This window comes from Camelina sativa, chromosome 14 (assembly GCF_000633955.1).
Source record: "Camelina sativa cultivar DH55 chromosome 14, Cs, whole genome shotgun sequence".
NCBI lineage: Eukaryota > Viridiplantae > Streptophyta > Magnoliopsida > Brassicales > Brassicaceae > Camelina > Camelina sativa.
In genome coordinates this window covers 28,495,376-28,513,213 of record NC_025698.1, presented here as the reverse complement: position 1 = coordinate 28,513,213, position 17,838 = coordinate 28,495,376, and the positions used below count along the sequence as shown (strand labels likewise).

At 33.8% G+C, this 17,838-nt stretch overlaps 4 protein-coding genes and 1 non-coding gene across 5 annotated transcripts in view; 3 read left to right on the top strand and 2 right to left on the bottom strand.

Moving 5' to 3' along the window:
* On the top strand, positions 1,501 to 3,166 carry LOC104742721 (aquaporin TIP2-1-like). Its single transcript, XM_010463754.1, has 3 exons — positions 1,501 to 1,726; positions 2,097 to 2,347; positions 2,689 to 3,166. The coding sequence occupies exons 1-3, from the start codon at positions 1,600 to 1,602 to the stop codon at positions 3,079 to 3,081; spliced, it is 771 nt and encodes a 256-aa protein (XP_010462056.1). The 5' UTR covers positions 1,501 to 1,599; the 3' UTR covers positions 3,082 to 3,166.
* On the bottom strand, positions 3,268 to 3,341 carry TRNAN-GUU. The gene has a single exon. It is a non-coding gene; the product is annotated as a tRNA-Asn (tRNA).
* Positions 3,435 to 7,130, top strand: LOC104742720 (zinc phosphodiesterase ELAC protein 2). Its single transcript, XM_010463753.2, has 10 exons — positions 3,435 to 3,785; positions 3,866 to 3,955; positions 4,041 to 4,085; positions 4,179 to 4,233; positions 4,323 to 4,366; positions 4,446 to 5,071; positions 5,162 to 5,294; positions 5,378 to 5,428; positions 5,519 to 6,490; positions 6,573 to 7,130. The coding sequence occupies exons 1-10, from the start codon at positions 3,462 to 3,464 to the stop codon at positions 6,891 to 6,893; spliced, it is 2,661 nt and encodes an 886-aa protein (XP_010462055.1). The 5' UTR covers positions 3,435 to 3,461; the 3' UTR covers positions 6,894 to 7,130.
* On the bottom strand, positions 10,847 to 12,790 carry LOC104742718. The gene is made up of 9 exons (XM_010463752.2): positions 12,567 to 12,790; positions 12,322 to 12,398; positions 12,010 to 12,238; positions 11,757 to 11,911; positions 11,623 to 11,668; positions 11,442 to 11,533; positions 11,250 to 11,346; positions 11,084 to 11,140; positions 10,847 to 10,988 (listed from the first exon to the last, which is right to left on the bottom strand). Exons 1-9 carry the CDS (start codon positions 12,702 to 12,704, stop codon positions 10,920 to 10,922), a joined length of 960 nt encoding a protein of 319 aa, XP_010462054.1. The 5' UTR covers positions 12,705 to 12,790; the 3' UTR covers positions 10,847 to 10,919.
* Positions 16,508 to 17,838, top strand: part of LOC104742717 (homeobox-leucine zipper protein ATHB-15-like) — a 5,871-nt gene continuing 4,540 nt past the window's right edge. The window contains exons 1-2 of the mRNA XM_010463749.2: positions 16,508 to 17,544; positions 17,650 to 17,809. Coding sequence (XP_010462051.1) covers positions 17,339 to 17,544; positions 17,650 to 17,809 — 366 coding nt within the window. The 5' untranslated portion in view covers positions 16,508 to 17,338. The remainder of the gene's footprint in view (positions 17,545 to 17,649; positions 17,810 to 17,838) is intronic.

The window sequence follows — 17,838 nt, the reverse complement described above, 5'->3', positions numbered from 1 at the left end:
ATGTATGACAAATGCATGCTAAGGAGATGCAAAATATAGACATATTAGGTGCTCTATTGGATCGTCGCAGGATTTTTTGGGAGCTTACTCGGATGGAATTCTTCATCTTCTTCCTTTGGGTTTTAGAACTAAGGAAAGACTGGAATATTCTACACAGAAAAAGAGAGGAATATTAAGGTCAAATTTGTAACCAAATCCAAAACATAGCATCAAGTATGAGAGACTCGTACGTAGTCTTCACTTGCTTCAAGAATGGTGTGAGACTATTGTTCTTCTCTTTGAATTACATATCCGATTAGGGTTTCCATGTCATCTTTTCTCCTCTGGTGTTGAGTGTGCATTGCTCGTCACCTTCCTCCGTTGCTAATTGCCATACACAGGTTAATTTGGGTTCTTTTACTGTTTTTTTGGACACCATTGTAATTGAGCTGGGCCTAGAAAAAAAAATCTGTGGAATGGAAAAGGATTATTATTGGACAAAATTATTGAGGTGTATTAATTCTTATAATTTGATTGGCTAAGNGGTTCTTTTACTGTTTTTTTGGACACCATTGTAATTGAGCTGGGCCTAGAAAAAAAAATCTGTGGAATGGAAAAGGATTATTATTGGACAAAATTATTGAGGTGTATTAATTCTTATAATTTGATTGGCTAAGTATTTTAACTGATGTGTCAACTCCTCCTTCAACTAAAAAGCTGAGGTGTCAACACTGGAGTTAAACACATTCAGTTTTTATTGTATTGATCCTCTCCGTTAATATTTTAGGTCCACCAAATCAAAATATTAGTTAGTTTTCCCAAAATATATGATCATTGTCATTATGCAGCCAATGATTTGGTCTTGGTCAGCCTCCCGTCACTTCGTATGGCCTATTTCTTTGGTGGATATCACTATCTTTATGATTTTAATATCTTTTTATCTATGTTTTAGATATTGGTAATTAAGTTTTGAAGTTTGTTATCTCTTGCGTTGTAGTTTGATCCGGATGTTATGCACTTGTTTAAATAACATACCGTGGTTTTCTTTTCTTTTATGTAAGTTAGTTGGTTGTATCATGCTGTTTATAGAAGAGAGTCCAAAAATCTTGTTACTTAATTTAATAGTGTTTTGTTGAAAAAAAAAACATATGATCATTGATCAATCATGTTAATTGTGGTCACCTAATCGAAAAAAAATTGAATTCTTGATTCCATGCTACTGAATTATATAACCACCACGTATTTATGTGAACTGATAAATGGCTAGCTAAACTTTAATCATGGATTTAAATTCTCTTTTACAATTACTCATGTCGTTATCATCAACATTTCGTTAACCGGCCATGACGTAAAACATTATATAATAGGGAAAAAACCAATCATTAGAACTCATGTCCAGCGCACTACAAAAGTTATATTGTTAAAAGTGGGGTAGTTAATTATTTGTGGATTATATACTAAGAATATGCTCTTATATATAAAGTCGGACATGGAAAGGGTCCTTGTGTGTGCTTTGCATCGGCAACTAATCTTATTCTTCAGTAAGAGGAAACTAGTTTTTATAATTTACAAAAAAAATATTCTGCTTCTTTCTTCTATACGTTCTTTTCACATTCAACAATGGCCGGTCTTGACTTTGGTTCCTTTGAAGACTCCTTTAAATTGAACACTTTAAAAGCTTACCTAGCCGAGTTCATCTCTACTTTGCTCTTTGTTTTCGCTGGCGTTGGTTCCGCCATTGCCTTTGGTTCGTTCTCTATCTCTCAGTTTGCACCATATGCAACCTAATATACATTTCAAATTCGCTTATTTCGCTCGATCATATAAAATCGATTGTTACTAACCAAATAGGATCGATCGTTATAATCAAATATATTTAATCATGGGCCACTACTTGACCAGTTATAACATAGAGGGCTAGGGAAGCTAACGTTGACCAACCAAATAGAATCGAAACTTACTTTTATCTAGTTATATTGGTAACATTGTTTTCAACTGTTACACCGATTCTATCAAACTATTACCATTTTTTTTTCGTAGAAAATGTGATTTAGTCTCCTAATTTGATAAAATTGGATTATTACTTACCGAATGTCATTATTGTTTGTATGATACAGGAAAGCTAACGGAGAACGCGGCTCTTGATGCATCCGGACTAGTGGCGATTGCGATTTGCCACGGTTTTGCTCTATTTGTGGCGGTTTCGATCGCAGCTAACCATTCTGGTGGCCATGTTAACCCAGCCGTGACTTTTGGCCTTGTCGTCGGTGGAAAAGTCACAATCATCACCGGAGTTTTCTACTGGATTGCTCAGCTTCTCGGCTCCACCATTGCTTGCTTCCTTCTCAAATTTGTCACCGGTGGTTTGGTATGGTCTAATATACTCACTAGTCACTATAACTAGATTAATATCTCTATTCGTTTCGGAAAACCATTTATGAGAATAACCTCAAATTTTATTTGATAAAGTTATAAACTTATAATTTGTGAAAATATTAGTTACGAAATGGTTCATATTTTTCCATACTCACCAACTTCTTCTTATATTAGTTTTTTTTTTAAAACATCACTCATTTGAAAATATTATTAAATTGTTGTATTTTGTATTTTGCCATAATGGAAAGCTGTGAACTGAGTTTTTACATAGGGGATTTTATATTTTTCTTTTGGAAATTACTAACAAAACGCAAAAAACTCTTTAAAACGCAGGCGATTCCAATCCACAGCGTTGCGGCTGGAGTAGGATCAATACAAGGAGTAATGATGGAGATCATTATCACATTCGCATTGGTCTACACCGTTTACGCCACAGCCGTTGACTCCAACAATGGCACTCTCGGAACCATCGCTCCGCTAGCCATCGGACTCATCGTTGGTGCTAACATTCTTGCAGCCGGTCCGTTCTCTGGTGGTTCCATGAACCCTGCTCGTTCCTTTGGACCAGCTCTCGCCGCTGGAGATTTCTCAGGACACTGGGTTTATTGGGTCGGTCCACTTGTTGGTGGTGGACTTGCTGGAGTTATCTACTCCACCGCTTTTATCACCGAGGCCAAGCCTGAGCCAACCGAGTCCGAACGTGTTCCTCTTATTTCCTCTGCTTAAATAATCTTTGCTTATGAATGAGATGAATGATATGTGTGTGTATGTTTTTTTTTTTTATATATAGTTTGGTATTCTTGTTTTTCAATCTTTTGCTTGTTTGAGTTTGGTTTACGATGATGTGTTTGCATTTTTTCTTCTTCGGTTATTCTACCTTTTAAAATAAAATCATTAAAAAAATTAAAATAACGCTAGAGAGAGGGGTCGAACCTCTGACCTTGTGGTTAACAGCCACACGCTCTAACCAACTGAGCTACTCCAGCTTGCTGTTTATGTAACCAAACAATAAATTGATATACTAAAGTCATCTTCTTTTGACTTGGCTGCTAAAACCCTTCTGGGCGAAAGAGGAAAAGTTCGAGTTTTTTCTCCGAGAGAGAGAGATGATAAACTCAATGCCCTATTTACCCAAAAACCTACGCCTTCTTCTTCTCCTCTCTTCTTCTTCTTCTATAAAGTCTGGTCCTTTTCCTCTTTCTCTCAGACCCTTCTCTCGACGATCCTTCTCTCTCTCCACCCTCTTCTCTTCTACTTCGTCGTCTTCAATGGAGAAGCTCGAAGCTATTGATAATGGTTCCAAGTCTTCTAATTCATTCGTGTTCAATAAGCGAAGAGCTGAAGGAATTGACAAAACCGATAAGAAAAAAAGAAATCTTGAACGCAAAAGCCAAAAGCTTAATCCCTCAAACACCATTGCTTACGCACAGGTTATGTATCATAGACTTCTTCGTTTTTCCAATTTTGGATTTTTAATCCTGAATTGTTGTTTGAAATTTGATCAATTTAGATACTTGGAACGGGAATGGATACCCAGGATACATCATCATCTGTGTTACTCTTCTTTGACAAGCAAAGATTCATCTTTAATGCTGGAGAGGTATATAAATTCCCTTTTACAGATTCAGCAATTTTTGAAGTATGTTTTCGTGATCACTTACTTGTAAATTGAATGTGTTTTTTAGGGCTTGCAACGTTTCTGTACAGAACATAAGATTAAACTATCAAAGGTTAGTATCATTGAGTCTCCTCTGTTTATGTATGTGTGTGTGTGTGTGATGAGGTGGAGCTTGAAATTTGATGATTTGCTGAATCTGTTACAGATTGATCATGTATTTTTGTCTCGTGTCTGCTCAGAGACAGCAGGAGGACTTCCAGGTTTGTTCCAGCATTCGAGTTCTGTCTTTTGTTGCTTGAGCTTTTAGGTTTATGGTGATGCTTAAGTTATTCTTGTTTTAATGTGATAGGTCTTCTACTAACTCTTGCTGGTATTGGTGAAGATGGTCTTTCGGTGAGTGTTCTTGACATATTGTTTTTGTGTTTCTTGTTGTGTATGAAATTGCTGAAGTATTGTTTTTTTGGTTACAAAGGTGAATGTATGGGGTCCTTCTGATCTTAATTATTTAGTTGATGCAATGAAGTCGTTTATTCCACGGGCGGCTATGGTTCATACACGGAGTTTTGGTCCTTCGAGTACACCTGATCCTATTGTTCTTGTGAACGACGAAATTGTTAAAATATCCGCCATTGTCTTAAAACCGTGTCACTCTGAGGAAGACTCTGGCAACAAATCTGACGAGCTCTCAGTTGTATATGTATGTCAATTACCTGAAATATTGGGAAAATTTGACTTAGAGAAGGCCAAGAAGGTTTTTGGTGTTAGGCCTGGTCCAAAATATAGTAAGCTTCAGTCTGGACAATCAGTGAAGTCAGATGAAAGAGATATTACGGTTTATCCAAGTGATGTTATGGGACCTTCACTTCCTGGTCCCATTGTTTTCCTTGTGGACTGTCCAACAGCGTCGCACGCTGCAGCACTGTTCTCAGTGAACTCTTTGGAAAGTTATTATTCATGTCCTGATGATCAAACCAATGGAACAAAGTTTGTAAATTGTATTATACATTTAAGCCCATCTTCTGTGACAAGTAGTCCCACTTACCAAAGCTGGATGAAGAAGTTTCATTCGTCTCAACACATTCTTGCTGGCCATCAAAGGTTTGCTCCTCTTCTTTAAGTTGTTTCTCATCATAAAACTGTTAGGTTAGTTGCTCGGTGCTTATGTTGCGGTTGGTGTATATTATCCAGGAAGAATATGGCTTTCCCGATTCTGAAAGCAAGTTCAAGAATCGCTGCCAGACTTAACTATCTATGCCCGCAGTTCTTTCCTGCTCCTGGATTTTGGCCTTCTCAAATCATAGATCCCACTCCTTCGGACGAGGTTTGCTGATTGCTTTTTTCATGTTAAGTTGATATAAGTTTGATTCGTCTAATTTTATTAAGTAAAGTTGTATATTCTTACAGTGCTCAAGTTCAAATCTTGCTGAAACCATTACTGCTGAAAATCTCCTCAAGGTATTGACACTCTCCAACACTTTCCAAACTGAATCTATCATTTCTCTTAAATCTCCTCATCTGTTAAATTTCTCTGTATATTGTGGACAGTTCAATTTGCGTCCCCTTGCTATTCGTGGGATGGACAGATCTTTTATCCCTGCTCAATTGACATCCTCAGAAGTAGTGGATGAGCTGCTTTCTGAAATCCCGGAGATTAAAGATAAAAGCGAAGAAATCAAACAGTTCTGGAATAAACAACACAACAAGACGATCATCGAAAAGCTATGGCTGACTGAGAGCAACACTGTTCTTCCTAGCTGTCTTGAAGATATTAGACGAGATGACATGGAGTTTGTTCTTTTAGGCACTGGTTCATCTCAGCCTTCAAAATACCGAAACGTCAGTGCAATTTATATTGATTTATTCTCTAGAGGTAGTCTTCTTCTAGATTGTGGCGAAGGAACCTTGGGCCAGCTTAAAAGAAGATATGGTTTAGACGGTGCAGATGAAGCGGTTAAAAAGATGAGATGTATATGGATCTCTCATATCCACGCCGATCACCATGCGGGTCTTGCGAGAATACTAGCTCTTAGAAGCAAGCTTTTGAAAGGAGTGACTCATGAGCCAGTGATTGTAGTTGGACCGAGGCCGCTTAAACGCTTTCTCGATGCATATCAAAGACTTGAGGATTTAGATATGGAGTTTCTTGATTGTAGAAGCACAACAGCAACCTCTTGGGCTTCTTTGGAAAGTGGAGGTAATGCAAAAGGTTCTTTGTTTAGTGAAGGAAGTCCCATGCAGAGTGTCTTCAAAAGATCTGATATCCCGACAGATGATTCTTCGGTTTTGCTTTGTTTAAAGAATCTGAAGAAGGTTCTTAGCGAAACCGGTTTGGAGGATTTGATTAGTTTTCCTGTTGTACATTGTCCTCAAGCCTTTGGTGTCGTTATAAAAGCAGCTGAAAGAGTAAACAGCATTGGAGAACGTATCCCAGGGTGGAAAATGGTTTATTCAGGTGACACTAGACCTTGTCCCGAGATCGTTGAAGCATCACGAGATGCAACAGTTCTTATACATGAGGTAAATATTTTTTTTTTGACTTATTCTGTAAATGTTTTTTTTGACAGGCGATGTTTATAAACTGATTGTTTTTTTTTGACAGGCGACGTTTGAAGATGCATTGATAGAAGAAGCTTTGGCGAAGAATCACAGCACGACCAAAGAAGCGATCGATATGGGATCTTCGGCAGGTGTGTACCGGATTGTGCTAACGCATTTTAGCCAGAGATATCCAAAGATTCCAGTGATTGATGAGTCGCATATGCATAATACCTGCATTGCCTTTGATCTGATGAGTATAAACATGGCGGATTTGCAAGTGCTTCCTAAGGTTTTACCGTATTTCAAAACTCTCTTCAGAGATGAGATGGCTGAAGATGAAGATGATGTCGCTATGGATGACTTAAAGGAAGAAGCTTTGTGATGACCTACCCATCAAAGAATGCAATAGGTTGTTTCTTGCTCGTTTGTTCTCTGTTTCTAGTTTTATAGGAGTAAGAGTCTTAATTTAGGACAGTGCTGTTTTGTGGTTGGAAGGAAAGCAAAGAGAGAGAGAGAGAAATGTTCTGACATTTTGTTGAAATTTAGGCTCACAGTTATGAATTTTGACATATTTAACTGCAACTTAGCAATTGTTTTTCTCATATGCGCAGCACGACCAGTTTCAATATTATTTCTCTGCAACTTTTAATTTTAATATCTATATAACTTGTGTGCATTGCTAACTACATACTTGTAAGTCGTAACTACTAATTTAATTTTTGTTAGGTGCTGTGCTGTTGTGCCAATATTGAGAAAGACTTAACTTCTAACCAATTAATTGAGATCTTGGAACCCAATCGAATCGAGGATATAATTAGGGGATTGGGGTTTGTTGGTTCATGAATTTTGATTGATTTAGAATTTAAGACAAAATCATGCGTTATTTGATTTCGATTTTATTAAGTCTTTATTAAAATTATGTATTACTCAAATATTTGATTTTAAAGTCTTTATTGAAACTTGTATATTTGGATTTTATAGTCTTCATAAATTATGTTATTTATTGAAAAGTCCTCAATTATTGATTTCTAAGTACTGCTGAAAATCAAATAGCATTTGTTTAGTGATTTCTTGTTGGATTTCAAAATTTTTAATGAATTTGATGTGAAAGTATAAAAACAAAAAGTTTCAGATCAAACATATTATTTCAAAATCCAAATGCATGATATATTCAATGGACCAACAAATATTCCTAATTATTATTAATTAATATTTTTAAATAATACATGATTTTTAAACATATAAAATCATAACTTTTTATGAAAGGAACTTGAAAACAACATACAATAAATGGTTGCTCGAACATTATTTGAATGTTTTGCTAAAAAGGATTTGAATTGTGTTACATTGGACTAATGATTAAAATCAAGTAGTTGTTAGGATGATTTCATAAGGTTAACAAGTTTTTTGTTAGGGTAGACATTAGTTGATGTACTTTCAGCTATCATACAACAAATTGAACTCACTTTGAATAGGAACAAAAAATGATTGAAGCTTCGGCATTAACTTATCTGATTAAAAACTAATGTTATGTAAAAAGATGTGTACACACAAATATTTGATTAAAACGACAATAAAAATAAACACATACCACTATTTAAAAAAAAAATTGTATGAGTGTTTCGTAATCAAGGCGTGTATGCAGTGCACAGCACAATTCACTTAGTAGTTCACACTTCACATGTGAGAAATTCGGATCTGATGCGTGTTGCACGGTAAAGGAAATTAATTGTTCACTTTAACATAGATATCCAAAAAAAAACTTTAAATGGATGAGAGAAATTTAAATATTGTATCGGTGTCTGTGGATTGTGTGATAGAAATGTGACTTCTGAGATAGCTAGATGCCAAAACCTAGACCATAAAGTGAAGCGGGTCCGACCGCAGTGTGGACACTGGTCCACCACACTTGAACTCTTTAACACAACTGCATGTGATCATAGTATTTGATTTTACTTAAACCTACCCATGCATTCGTGGAATGTTACCTTTTTTTCTGGTTAAAGAGAATGTTACTTTTTTTTTTTTCTTTTTTCGGGCATTAAAATAAAAAGAAAGTATTAACATTCCACGGATCTTGTTGCGCCAAATCCGGAAAGTCACACAAAGCTGTTGAATTAATTTTCAATAAAATAATAAATCAAACATATTATTTCAAAATCCAAATGCATGATATATTTAATGGACCAACAAATATTCCTAATTATTATTAATTAACATTTTTAAATAATACATGATTTTTTAAACATATATTATCATAACTTTTTACAAAGAGAACTTGAAAATAACATACAATAAATGGTTGCTCGAACATTATTTGAATGTTTTGCCACAAAGGATTTCGAATTGTGTTATATTGGACTAATGATTAAAATCAAGTAGTTGTTACGATGATTTCATAAGGTTAACGAGTTTTTTGTTAGTGTAGACATTAGTTGATGTAATTTCAGCTATCATACAACAAATTGAACTCACTTGGAATAGGAACAAAAAATGTTTGAAGCTTCCGAATTAATTTATTTAAGTGGATCACTAAGCTCTAATTGTATGGATATATCGTATATGTGGAGTTTTGATGTACTAAGCCAAAACATATAGTAAGATGTCGTCTCATCACTAAGCTTTTATTTTTAAGAAAATTAGTTTATTTTAACTTAATTAATCCAAATATATGTCATGGGACTATGCTCCCATAATCCTGGATTAATTGTGAACCTCTTTTGGAATTCGTCGAATGAATAGATAGTGATGAAAATTGCATTTATATATGCTTTGGTAGGTTTGAACATCTTTTGATATTTCCTATTACTTTTTCCACAATATTAAAACTAGTATCACAATGTTCATATTTTATGTTATTTAAATAACACTTTTAGATTTGATTGCTAAAATATTTAACTAATAATTGTATAATGATAAGTTTATTAAAAAAAATTTAAAGTGTTTCACTCCAACCTTTATATGTGATTATTATGTCCAGAAACCATAAAAATTATTGCAATCTCTTTGCATCAAACACTAAATTCTGATAAATTACTAAGAGTTGAGACAAGATTAATGTAATTCCATAATTTCATTGCAATAACTTACCTTTTTTTCCAAATGGAAACAAATTGATGTAATGATTTTTAAAGTCTTTTGTTTTCTTTCATAACATTAAAATGCCTAACCAGCTTATATTGCTTTTAGTTGTAATTTACAAGCATTTTAATACAAAAATAACACAACAATGGAAAATGGAAACATAAAGTTGACGAGACAATAAAACTAGAATTGTACCAAAAGAACTCAAACAAGTTGGATTTTGAAAGTTATCCATTAACAAGATTATGACATGTGCCAAATTGTCAATATAAGATTTTGACATGTATTAAGTTAATCTGAATATTTTGAATACATTTAAACATTATAAGAAAAATTAAATTAAAATTAGTTAATAGATTATTTATTTATAACTAATGAAGGCAAAATTTATACCTCACATATATATATATATATTTGACTTTTGAATATTATGTAGTAACATATATCATAATGTATTTGATGTTGTATATATTATGTATTTATATATAAAGGAAAATTCTGTTCCAAAAACAAAAGGAAATATTTACCTAATGCAATAAGGAAAATGAAACTTTATTACTAGAGATATGTATATAAGAAGTATTCAAAAGAAAAAAATTATAACTTAATCTGGCTATTAAAACTTGAACACCAAAGAGACAAATCCAATCTAAGAGAAACATATAAAACCTTCCCAACCAAATAAAACGAGGTATTATGAATGATGATCATATTGCTATTATGAAGAAGATAATTTACAAATGAACCACATATAAAGTTGAATTTAACTCACTTCAGACATAGATAGACAAACTAAATCAATTTTAAATTTTATATGGCCCAATATCATTTAGTGGCTGATTAAGTCACCAAAAATTATGCCATTATTCGTTATCCAATCCAATATGCATTATTGTTTTAGGCATGGATTTGTAGAGTGTGTGGAGAAGAGATATATTTTTTTTCTTAAAAGGATTCGGACAAATGTAGTAGAGACGTAGTGTTGCTACTTGCTTTCTCTAAGTGTTTCATTTGTTTCACTTTCTGAAGAATTAATGAAACCTTTGTGTTCACATTTTCATTTGAAGCATATTATAGTAGAACTAACTTTTGCATCTATACAATAAAATCGACTTTTATATATCTATAAGTTAAGAAACCCCCCAAAACCCAAAAGAGAGAAACAAAACTAACAACTGTAAAAGGACAGAGAGAAAGGTAGTTGCTGAGGAAGCCATCTTGTCTTAATCATCAGAGAGAAACTTCTAGTCATTTTTGGTTATCCTTCACTCTTTTTAGGAAGATGAAGAGAGGAAACATTGTATATTTTGGTTTCCTCTTAATGCTATCGAGGATGCTGAATTATCACTAGAACTGAATCTTTTTGCTTTTCGTAGTTTGAATATGGCATTGGCTGCAAACAGAGATTCAATCACAGAACGAGTTACATATATAACTCTCGCTTGATCATCCCAATGGAACAAGAGAGCATAAAACGAAATGACTTACCACTCCGATGTTCCATTCCTGACTTCTGAATTCTTTGAAAGATTTTGCGTCCATTTCCTGAAATTTGTAGTTATATAGATTATTAGCATAAGTAGAACATTACTGCAACTAAAACATATTAGCAAATCAAGATAAGGCAAAAGCGAGTTTACATTGTGTTACTTACCATGCTATAAATAGGAGGAATCATTGTATTCTCTTTGGGTTTTAGTGTAGGCATTACTGAGAAGCGAGGTGCCATGTCCTGTGACCTAAAAGTCCAACTACCAAAGTATATAGTTTGGAACTTTCTTAGTTCTTGAACAAAGTGAGAGCATAAATGTACTAGAGAAGTTGAAAAAGTGGGATCATAACTTACCCAATATAGAGAAAAATGCAGAACTGAGCCCATTCTCGAATTAGTAGCCGGAGCCAATAGTTCTGCGAGGAGTTATCCATGTTCATATAGATCTGCCAAACGTCAAGGTGAGTGTGTGACTATAAACAACGAAGCAGCAAACCCAACATGATGAGAATATAAAAGAAAGATATGCTCATACCACAGTTTCTGCCATGGCTACAATCTGCATAGCTCCTTGGAATTTTCTGAAACCAAAAAGAAAAAGATATAAAACTCTTAGCCAGCTAGGTACTTTCATCTACCACAAAACTGAGGGTTAATGGCAAAACGTACTTGAACATGATATATTTAGCATACACAGCATCATGCATAGCTTGAACATTCTCATCCTCAATGAAACTCAGCTGTTCTCGTAACACCGATAAGTTTTGCGATATGTGGTGAAAAATAACATAGAATGAGATAATGTAGTTAAGTATCAGAAGCACCTGGAGAAAGTAACAAAAGATTGGTTCATCATCATCATTTGGTAAGTAAGTTAAAACAGTAGCTTCAAATGAGTAGATAAGAATGTAAAAACACTCACAGCAAAATAAGGAACAGAAGCTCTGTATCCAACAAGAGTCAAGTAAAAAACACAACCAAGTGAAGCTGTGGTTCTACGTTCAGTCAATGAGAGCCGTTCACAAGTGATGCAATAACCATGAGAGATGAGTAAAAAAGACACAAACGAAGCTGTCTGAAACAGAACACCGGTCACATAGACACCAAAAGACATCCAAAGAGAGCAAATGTGATGGTGAAAACATGAATGCCTGCATCACACCAAAACACAGGATTCATCAATTTGCCAAAGGAACCTTAACAGCAATAATAAAAATTCAGAAAGAGGACTTACCAAAAGAGGAAAGATAGAGTGAGCTGTAAGGCTTTGATTAATGGAACTGAAGCAAGAGTCCATTGTAAACAATTCGTCTGCTCTAAAACAAAAACACATAATCAAAAAACTCAAATTGTGCTTTTAAGAGAACAAATCAAAAACAGAATCATCTGAAATCATGGTTACAAACAATAAATCAAAACCCAAGAGTGAAAAAAAAAAAAAATCGAAGCTTTATAAAAAATTAAGTGATTAGAATTGACCTGAAAGTGTCGATTTTTAAAAGTGTTAACCGTCCAAGAACAAGCAGAGAGAGACCAGATCGATAGAAAGGTTAAGTAGAGAACTGGGAGATGACGATATGAATCATCGACGCCATTGATGCCCTGAGATTCTTCCATTGAAACCTTAATCAATCTGCGAGAAACTTTTTTTGATATATACTGTATATTTTTTTGGAAGCTTACCAATTCTGTTGGGGTTTCTAATTCTATATATTATGAATCTCTTTAGTATTTGACACTTGTCTTTTTGTACTAATTATAATTTTGTGTGTTTTACTTTTTGGGATAAACCAAATTAATCAAAGACTTAACTGCCGTTAGATCAATTCCACTAATATCTCCAACTAATTACTTTTAGTTTCATTTCATGTTATTCATATTAATATAAAAAATTAAATCTGCATCCTTTTTTTTTTTTTTTTCTGTTTTTAATAATTTTGCTAATACATGTTCGTAACACTAAATTATCTATAATAAAATATTAAATCATAAGCTAAACTATTTAAGTCAATTGTATAGTTATAAGTAGAATATATTTTTTTTTTGTTATTTAGAGTTAGAACACAAAAATAGTAACAATTATCCCTATAATTTATTGTTTGAGTCGTCGGAAAAAAAGGAGAGCATAAAAAGAAGGTGGAGAAGAGGGAGAGGAGAGAGCAAGACATGCGAACAAAATGGCCATTCAACTAACCCACTCTCTCTCTCTCTCTCTCTCTCCTTTTTGTCGTTGAGTTTTGATCACCAATACCATTTTTTTTAATGTAATTTGTTGTTGGNGATTAGAATTGACCTGAAAGTGTCGATTTTTAAAAGTGTTAACCGTCCAAGAACAAGCAGAGAGAGACCAGATCGATAGAAAGGTTAAGTAGAGAACTGGGAGATGACGATATGAATCATCGACGCCATTGATGCCCTGAGATTCTTCCATTGAAACCTTAATCAATCTGCGAGAAACTTTTTTTGATATATACTGTATATTTTTTTGGAAGCTTACCAATTCTGTTGGGGTTTCTAATTCTATATATTATGAATCTCTTTAGTATTTGACACTTGTCTTTTTGTACTAATTATAATTTTGTGTGTTTTACTTTTTGGGATAAACCAAATTAATCAAAGACTTAACTGCCGTTAGATCAATTCCACTAATATCTCCAACTAATTACTTTTAGTTTCATTTCATGTTATTCATATTAATATAAAAAATTAAATCTGCATCCTTTTTTTTTTTTTTTTCTGTTTTTAATAATTTTGCTAATACATGTTCGTAACACTAAATTATCTATAATAAAATATTAAATCATAAGCTAAACTATTTAAGTCAATTGTATAGTTATAAGTAGAATATATTTTTTTTTTGTTATTTAGAGTTAGAACACAAAAATAGTAACAATTATCCCTATAATTTATTGTTTGAGTCGTCGGAAAAAAAGGAGAGCATAAAAAGAAGGTGGAGAAGAGGGAGAGGAGAGAGCAAGACATGCGAACAAAATGGCCATTCAACTAACCCACTCTCTCTCTCTCTCTCTCTCTCCTTTTTGTCGTTGAGTTTTGATCACCAATACCATTTTTTTTAATGTAATTTGTTGTTGGTCGTTGCGACTTTCTCTTAATTTTAATATTTTTTAATTTATTATGTATGTATGTTTGTGATGAAAAAAACAAAATGTATGTATGTTTGTCTGTGTAGTTCGTTGATTTCGTGGTGCAGTTTACCACTTAAATCAGATGCTTATTTGGAACGTGGAAGACACTACAAAACATCGCTTTTTTTTTGTATTTTAAATAAAATATAACAGGTTGATGATATAATTTGGACAAGTACTGCAATAGAATTACTTATAAAATAATAATTATAACGGGTAGAGAGAAAGATTATTCATGTAGGGGCAGATGCATACATGTAACTGTTTTATAAAGAAATACTTATTATTTTATATGTAATGCAGTTCAGCATTATCCAAAATTATATACTACGTACAGTTAACAAATGTTATTTTGACCAGAATAACATTTGATGTTTAATCTCAGCTAATCTTAACCTCTAGACACCTAGCATCAATTTAATCATCAAGTCGACGAACTTTATTGACTACAAACGGCGAGCGAGGCAACAACAACACCGTCACATTTTGACCACAATAACGACGTGGTGGTGGCCGCAGTAGCGGGCAGATTATACTATGTCCTTGTACTATTTGATGGCATGAATCTTTGGTCTTTGTTCTCGAGTTGCCCTCTTAATGCTTGTCCTCTGTGTTTGATCTACTGATTTTTCAGCTATTATTATACAATCACCATTCAGTTCTTGAAAGTATTGGTTTTTCAAGAAAGGGAGCAAATTTTATCTATGGACAACCTGGTACATTACATACATTATGTGCATACGATTAGCATTCATTGGACAACATGTTTGAAGATCATATCGCACGTTTCAAACTCTCTCTTACCACCAAGATTGCTTCACTGATTTGGCAATTGCATGAACAGTAGGAATCACTCTTGCAAAGAAAACAATATTTTTGTAAACGAAATCAACATTGGATTTTCCAAATACAGATCAATGGACAAATTCAAAAATCAGCGACCTTTTGAACGTTCATAATGAAACAAGTACTACTGTACATTAAAACTCACATTTGCATAAATTGCTCTAGCCGTGATATAGATGATGGGCTGGGCTTAAGTTTAGGCCTGACTTAAAGTTTACCGGTCCGAAGGTTATTATATAATTTATATTTACACAATCACTTCCGCTTTATTATTATTTTTTGTCCATACTAACGAATACAGTGAAAATGTTTTGGTAATTGAAAAAGTAGAAACCTGAACTCGAAAAGACACAATGAATTTATCATGATGACCAATTCAATTCAAGAGTATATAATATGCTAATACCATTCTTTTACAGACATTATATGGAGAAATGTAAGAATAATAATAGAGTTGACAAAACAAAAACAAAAAAAGGATTTGAGAGTGTGCAAAAAAAAAAAAGAGAAAAAAGAAGAAGTGTAGCTTCAGCTTTAAGACGGAGGAGAGGAGACGCATGCAAAGAAGGTAATGATGTTGTCTCTGTCGACCTACGCAGTCCTCTTTCTTTCTCTCACACACGCCCTTTGGTTTTTTTCTACGCCTCTGACGTTCCCCATTCCCTATCCTATTGTACCTTTGTTACCCCTCCATTTTCACCTCATTTACAATTCTGCCACTCTCCATAAAAATAAACTAGGCTAATGGAATAGACTTACAATTGCTATAAGACCTCGCCATATAGTTTCATATTACCACATGTACATGCTTGTTATGCAGTATAAGATTAATATATATGAATTGGTAGTTGAACATACTTAATGGAAGGAATGCCAACTAAAAATAATTAATTGCTAATTTTACTTGATTATGATCATCCAATATTTCTAAAAATGAAGGAGGGTACAATTGGTGATAGTGCATTAGCCAACCTTTTAAATGTAAGTAAATGTTTATTTACACTTTTTTAGTTAATTTTTTTTAAATGTTAAACTAACTATAACATGTCAATATTTACATACACTTTATATTTTTTTCTTAGGTCTAATACTATTTTTTTTTTTGTCAAACTTAGGTCTAATACTATTGAGACGAAAAAATTGACAATTATTCCCCCCCCCCATGAGAAGGGTACTTTAGACAAAAAGAGAAATTTGGTTTTCCCCTCGAGGTGTTGTTGTTGGCATATGAAATGTGCCAATCAGAAAAAAAAAAAAAATGCCAACGAAAAAGTTAATTCACAAACGCAACACCACTATCAAATCATAGGTTAAAATAAAAAATTATTAAAACTATATTATATAATATACTATAATTTAAAAAGCTAAAAATAAATATAATAAAAATTCAAAGTTGCCATGAACGAGCTATAAGAAAAAGAAAAAAACACAAAGTAGATAAACATCTAAAACAACAAACAGTACAGCAGTGTAGCTCTATGATTTGTTTTCTACATACATCTTCCTCCTCGTCTCTTCTACTACTTTTCTCTTTCTTCTTTTTTTTCTAGGGTTCTTTTTTTTTCTAAAGTGTTTTCAATTTTTATTCAATGAGAGCTCGGAGAAGGAGAATATGGGTTTGAGAACTGATACTATGGCTTCTCCGTTTCGAGTTATCTGGGGAATCGTGGTTTCTAATGGCTGAGTCTACTCGGTGATTCTTGTTTTGTATCCGTCACGAGAATAATAATTATAATAAAGGTTGTAACTTTCTTGTTTTTTTAGGTGTGTGTTTGTGTGTGTGTTCAGAGAAAAGTTCGAATCTTTTTTCTTTTTCGGTGTTTGTAAAAGGGAAAGGTGTAATCTTGGGGGGAAAAAAGTCTGTTTTTTCTTTCTTGTGTTTTGGTATTTGAGCTCTTAAAAAGGATAGATTTTAGTCTTTGTGCCACCCTTTCCAGAGATTACATGAAGAAAAGCCTCTGGTGTGTGTTTTCAAGTCGTTAAGGAAAACATAATTCGAGGTAATGTGATTTGTGAAGTCACTCCAACTGCTTAGGATTTTGAGATGGTTTAGATTTGACTGGAGATTTGGACTTGTTTCAAGCTGTGGAGTTTGTGGTGGATTAGGAAGCTCTGTGTCTCCTTTTTTCTTTAGTATGTTGTGGTTTTTTTAAGGTTTTCTTCTGTTAGAGAGTAGACTTTGGTTATCATTTGGAGGGGTAATTACAGACAGTTGTGGATTCTGTGATTGGTGAATTAGAAGAATAGTTTTGAGGGGTAATGGCAATGTCTTGCAAGGATAAGTTGGGATGTTTGGACAATGGGAAGTATGTGAGATACACACCTGAACAAGTTGAAGCACTTGAGAGGCTTTATCATGAATGTCCTAAACCGAGTTCTATTCGACGTCAGCAGTTGATCAGAGAGTGTCCTATTCTCTCTAACATTGAGCCTAAACAGATCAAAGTGTGGTTTCAGAACCGAAGGTAATGATTAAGAATTGCGGTAATTGGAAATTTCTTTGGTGTTCTGTGCTCTCTATCTAGTGGATCCAATCTTTGTATTTTTTTCGTTTCTGTTGTAAACTTCAGATGTAGAGAGAAACAAAGGAAAGAGGCTTCACGGCTTCAAGCTGTGAATCGGAAGCTGACGGCAATGAACAAGCTCTTGATGGAGGAGAATGATAGGTTGCAGAAGCAAGTGTCACAGCTGGTCCATGAAAACAGCTACTTCCGTCAACATACTCATAATGTGAGAATTCTACTCTTGCAATATCTTCA

Coding starts and splice junctions, on each gene's coding strand:
- LOC104742721 (XM_010463754.1), top strand. CDS start 1,600: ATGGCCGGTCTTGACTTTGGTTCCTTTGAAGACTCCTTTAAATTGAAC. Junction 1,727..2,096: donor TGGTTCCGCCATTGCCTTTG/GTTCGTTCTCTA, acceptor TGTATGATACAG/GAAAGCTAACGGAGAACGCG. Junction 2,348..2,688: donor AATTTGTCACCGGTGGTTTG/GTATGGTCTAAT, acceptor TTTAAAACGCAG/GCGATTCCAATCCACAGCGT.
- LOC104742720 (XM_010463753.2), top strand. CDS start 3,462: ATGATAAACTCAATGCCCTATTTACCCAAAAACCTACGCCTTCTTCTT. Junction 3,956..4,040: donor TCATCTTTAATGCTGGAGAG/GTATATAAATTC, acceptor TGTGTTTTTTAG/GGCTTGCAACGTTTCTGTAC. Junction 6,491..6,572: donor CAACAGTTCTTATACATGAG/GTAAATATTTTT, acceptor TTTTTTTGACAG/GCGACGTTTGAAGATGCATT.
- LOC104742718 (XM_010463752.2), bottom strand. CDS start 12,704: ATGGAAGAATCTCAGGGCATCAATGGCGTCGATGATTCATATCGTCAT. Junction 11,669..11,756: donor GCTAAATATATCATGTTCAA/GTACGTTTTGCC, acceptor TTTTGGTTTCAG/AAAATTCCAAGGAGCTATGC. Junction 11,534..11,622: donor TAGCCATGGCAGAAACTGTG/GTATGAGCATAT, acceptor GACGTTTGGCAG/ATCTATATGAACATGGATAA.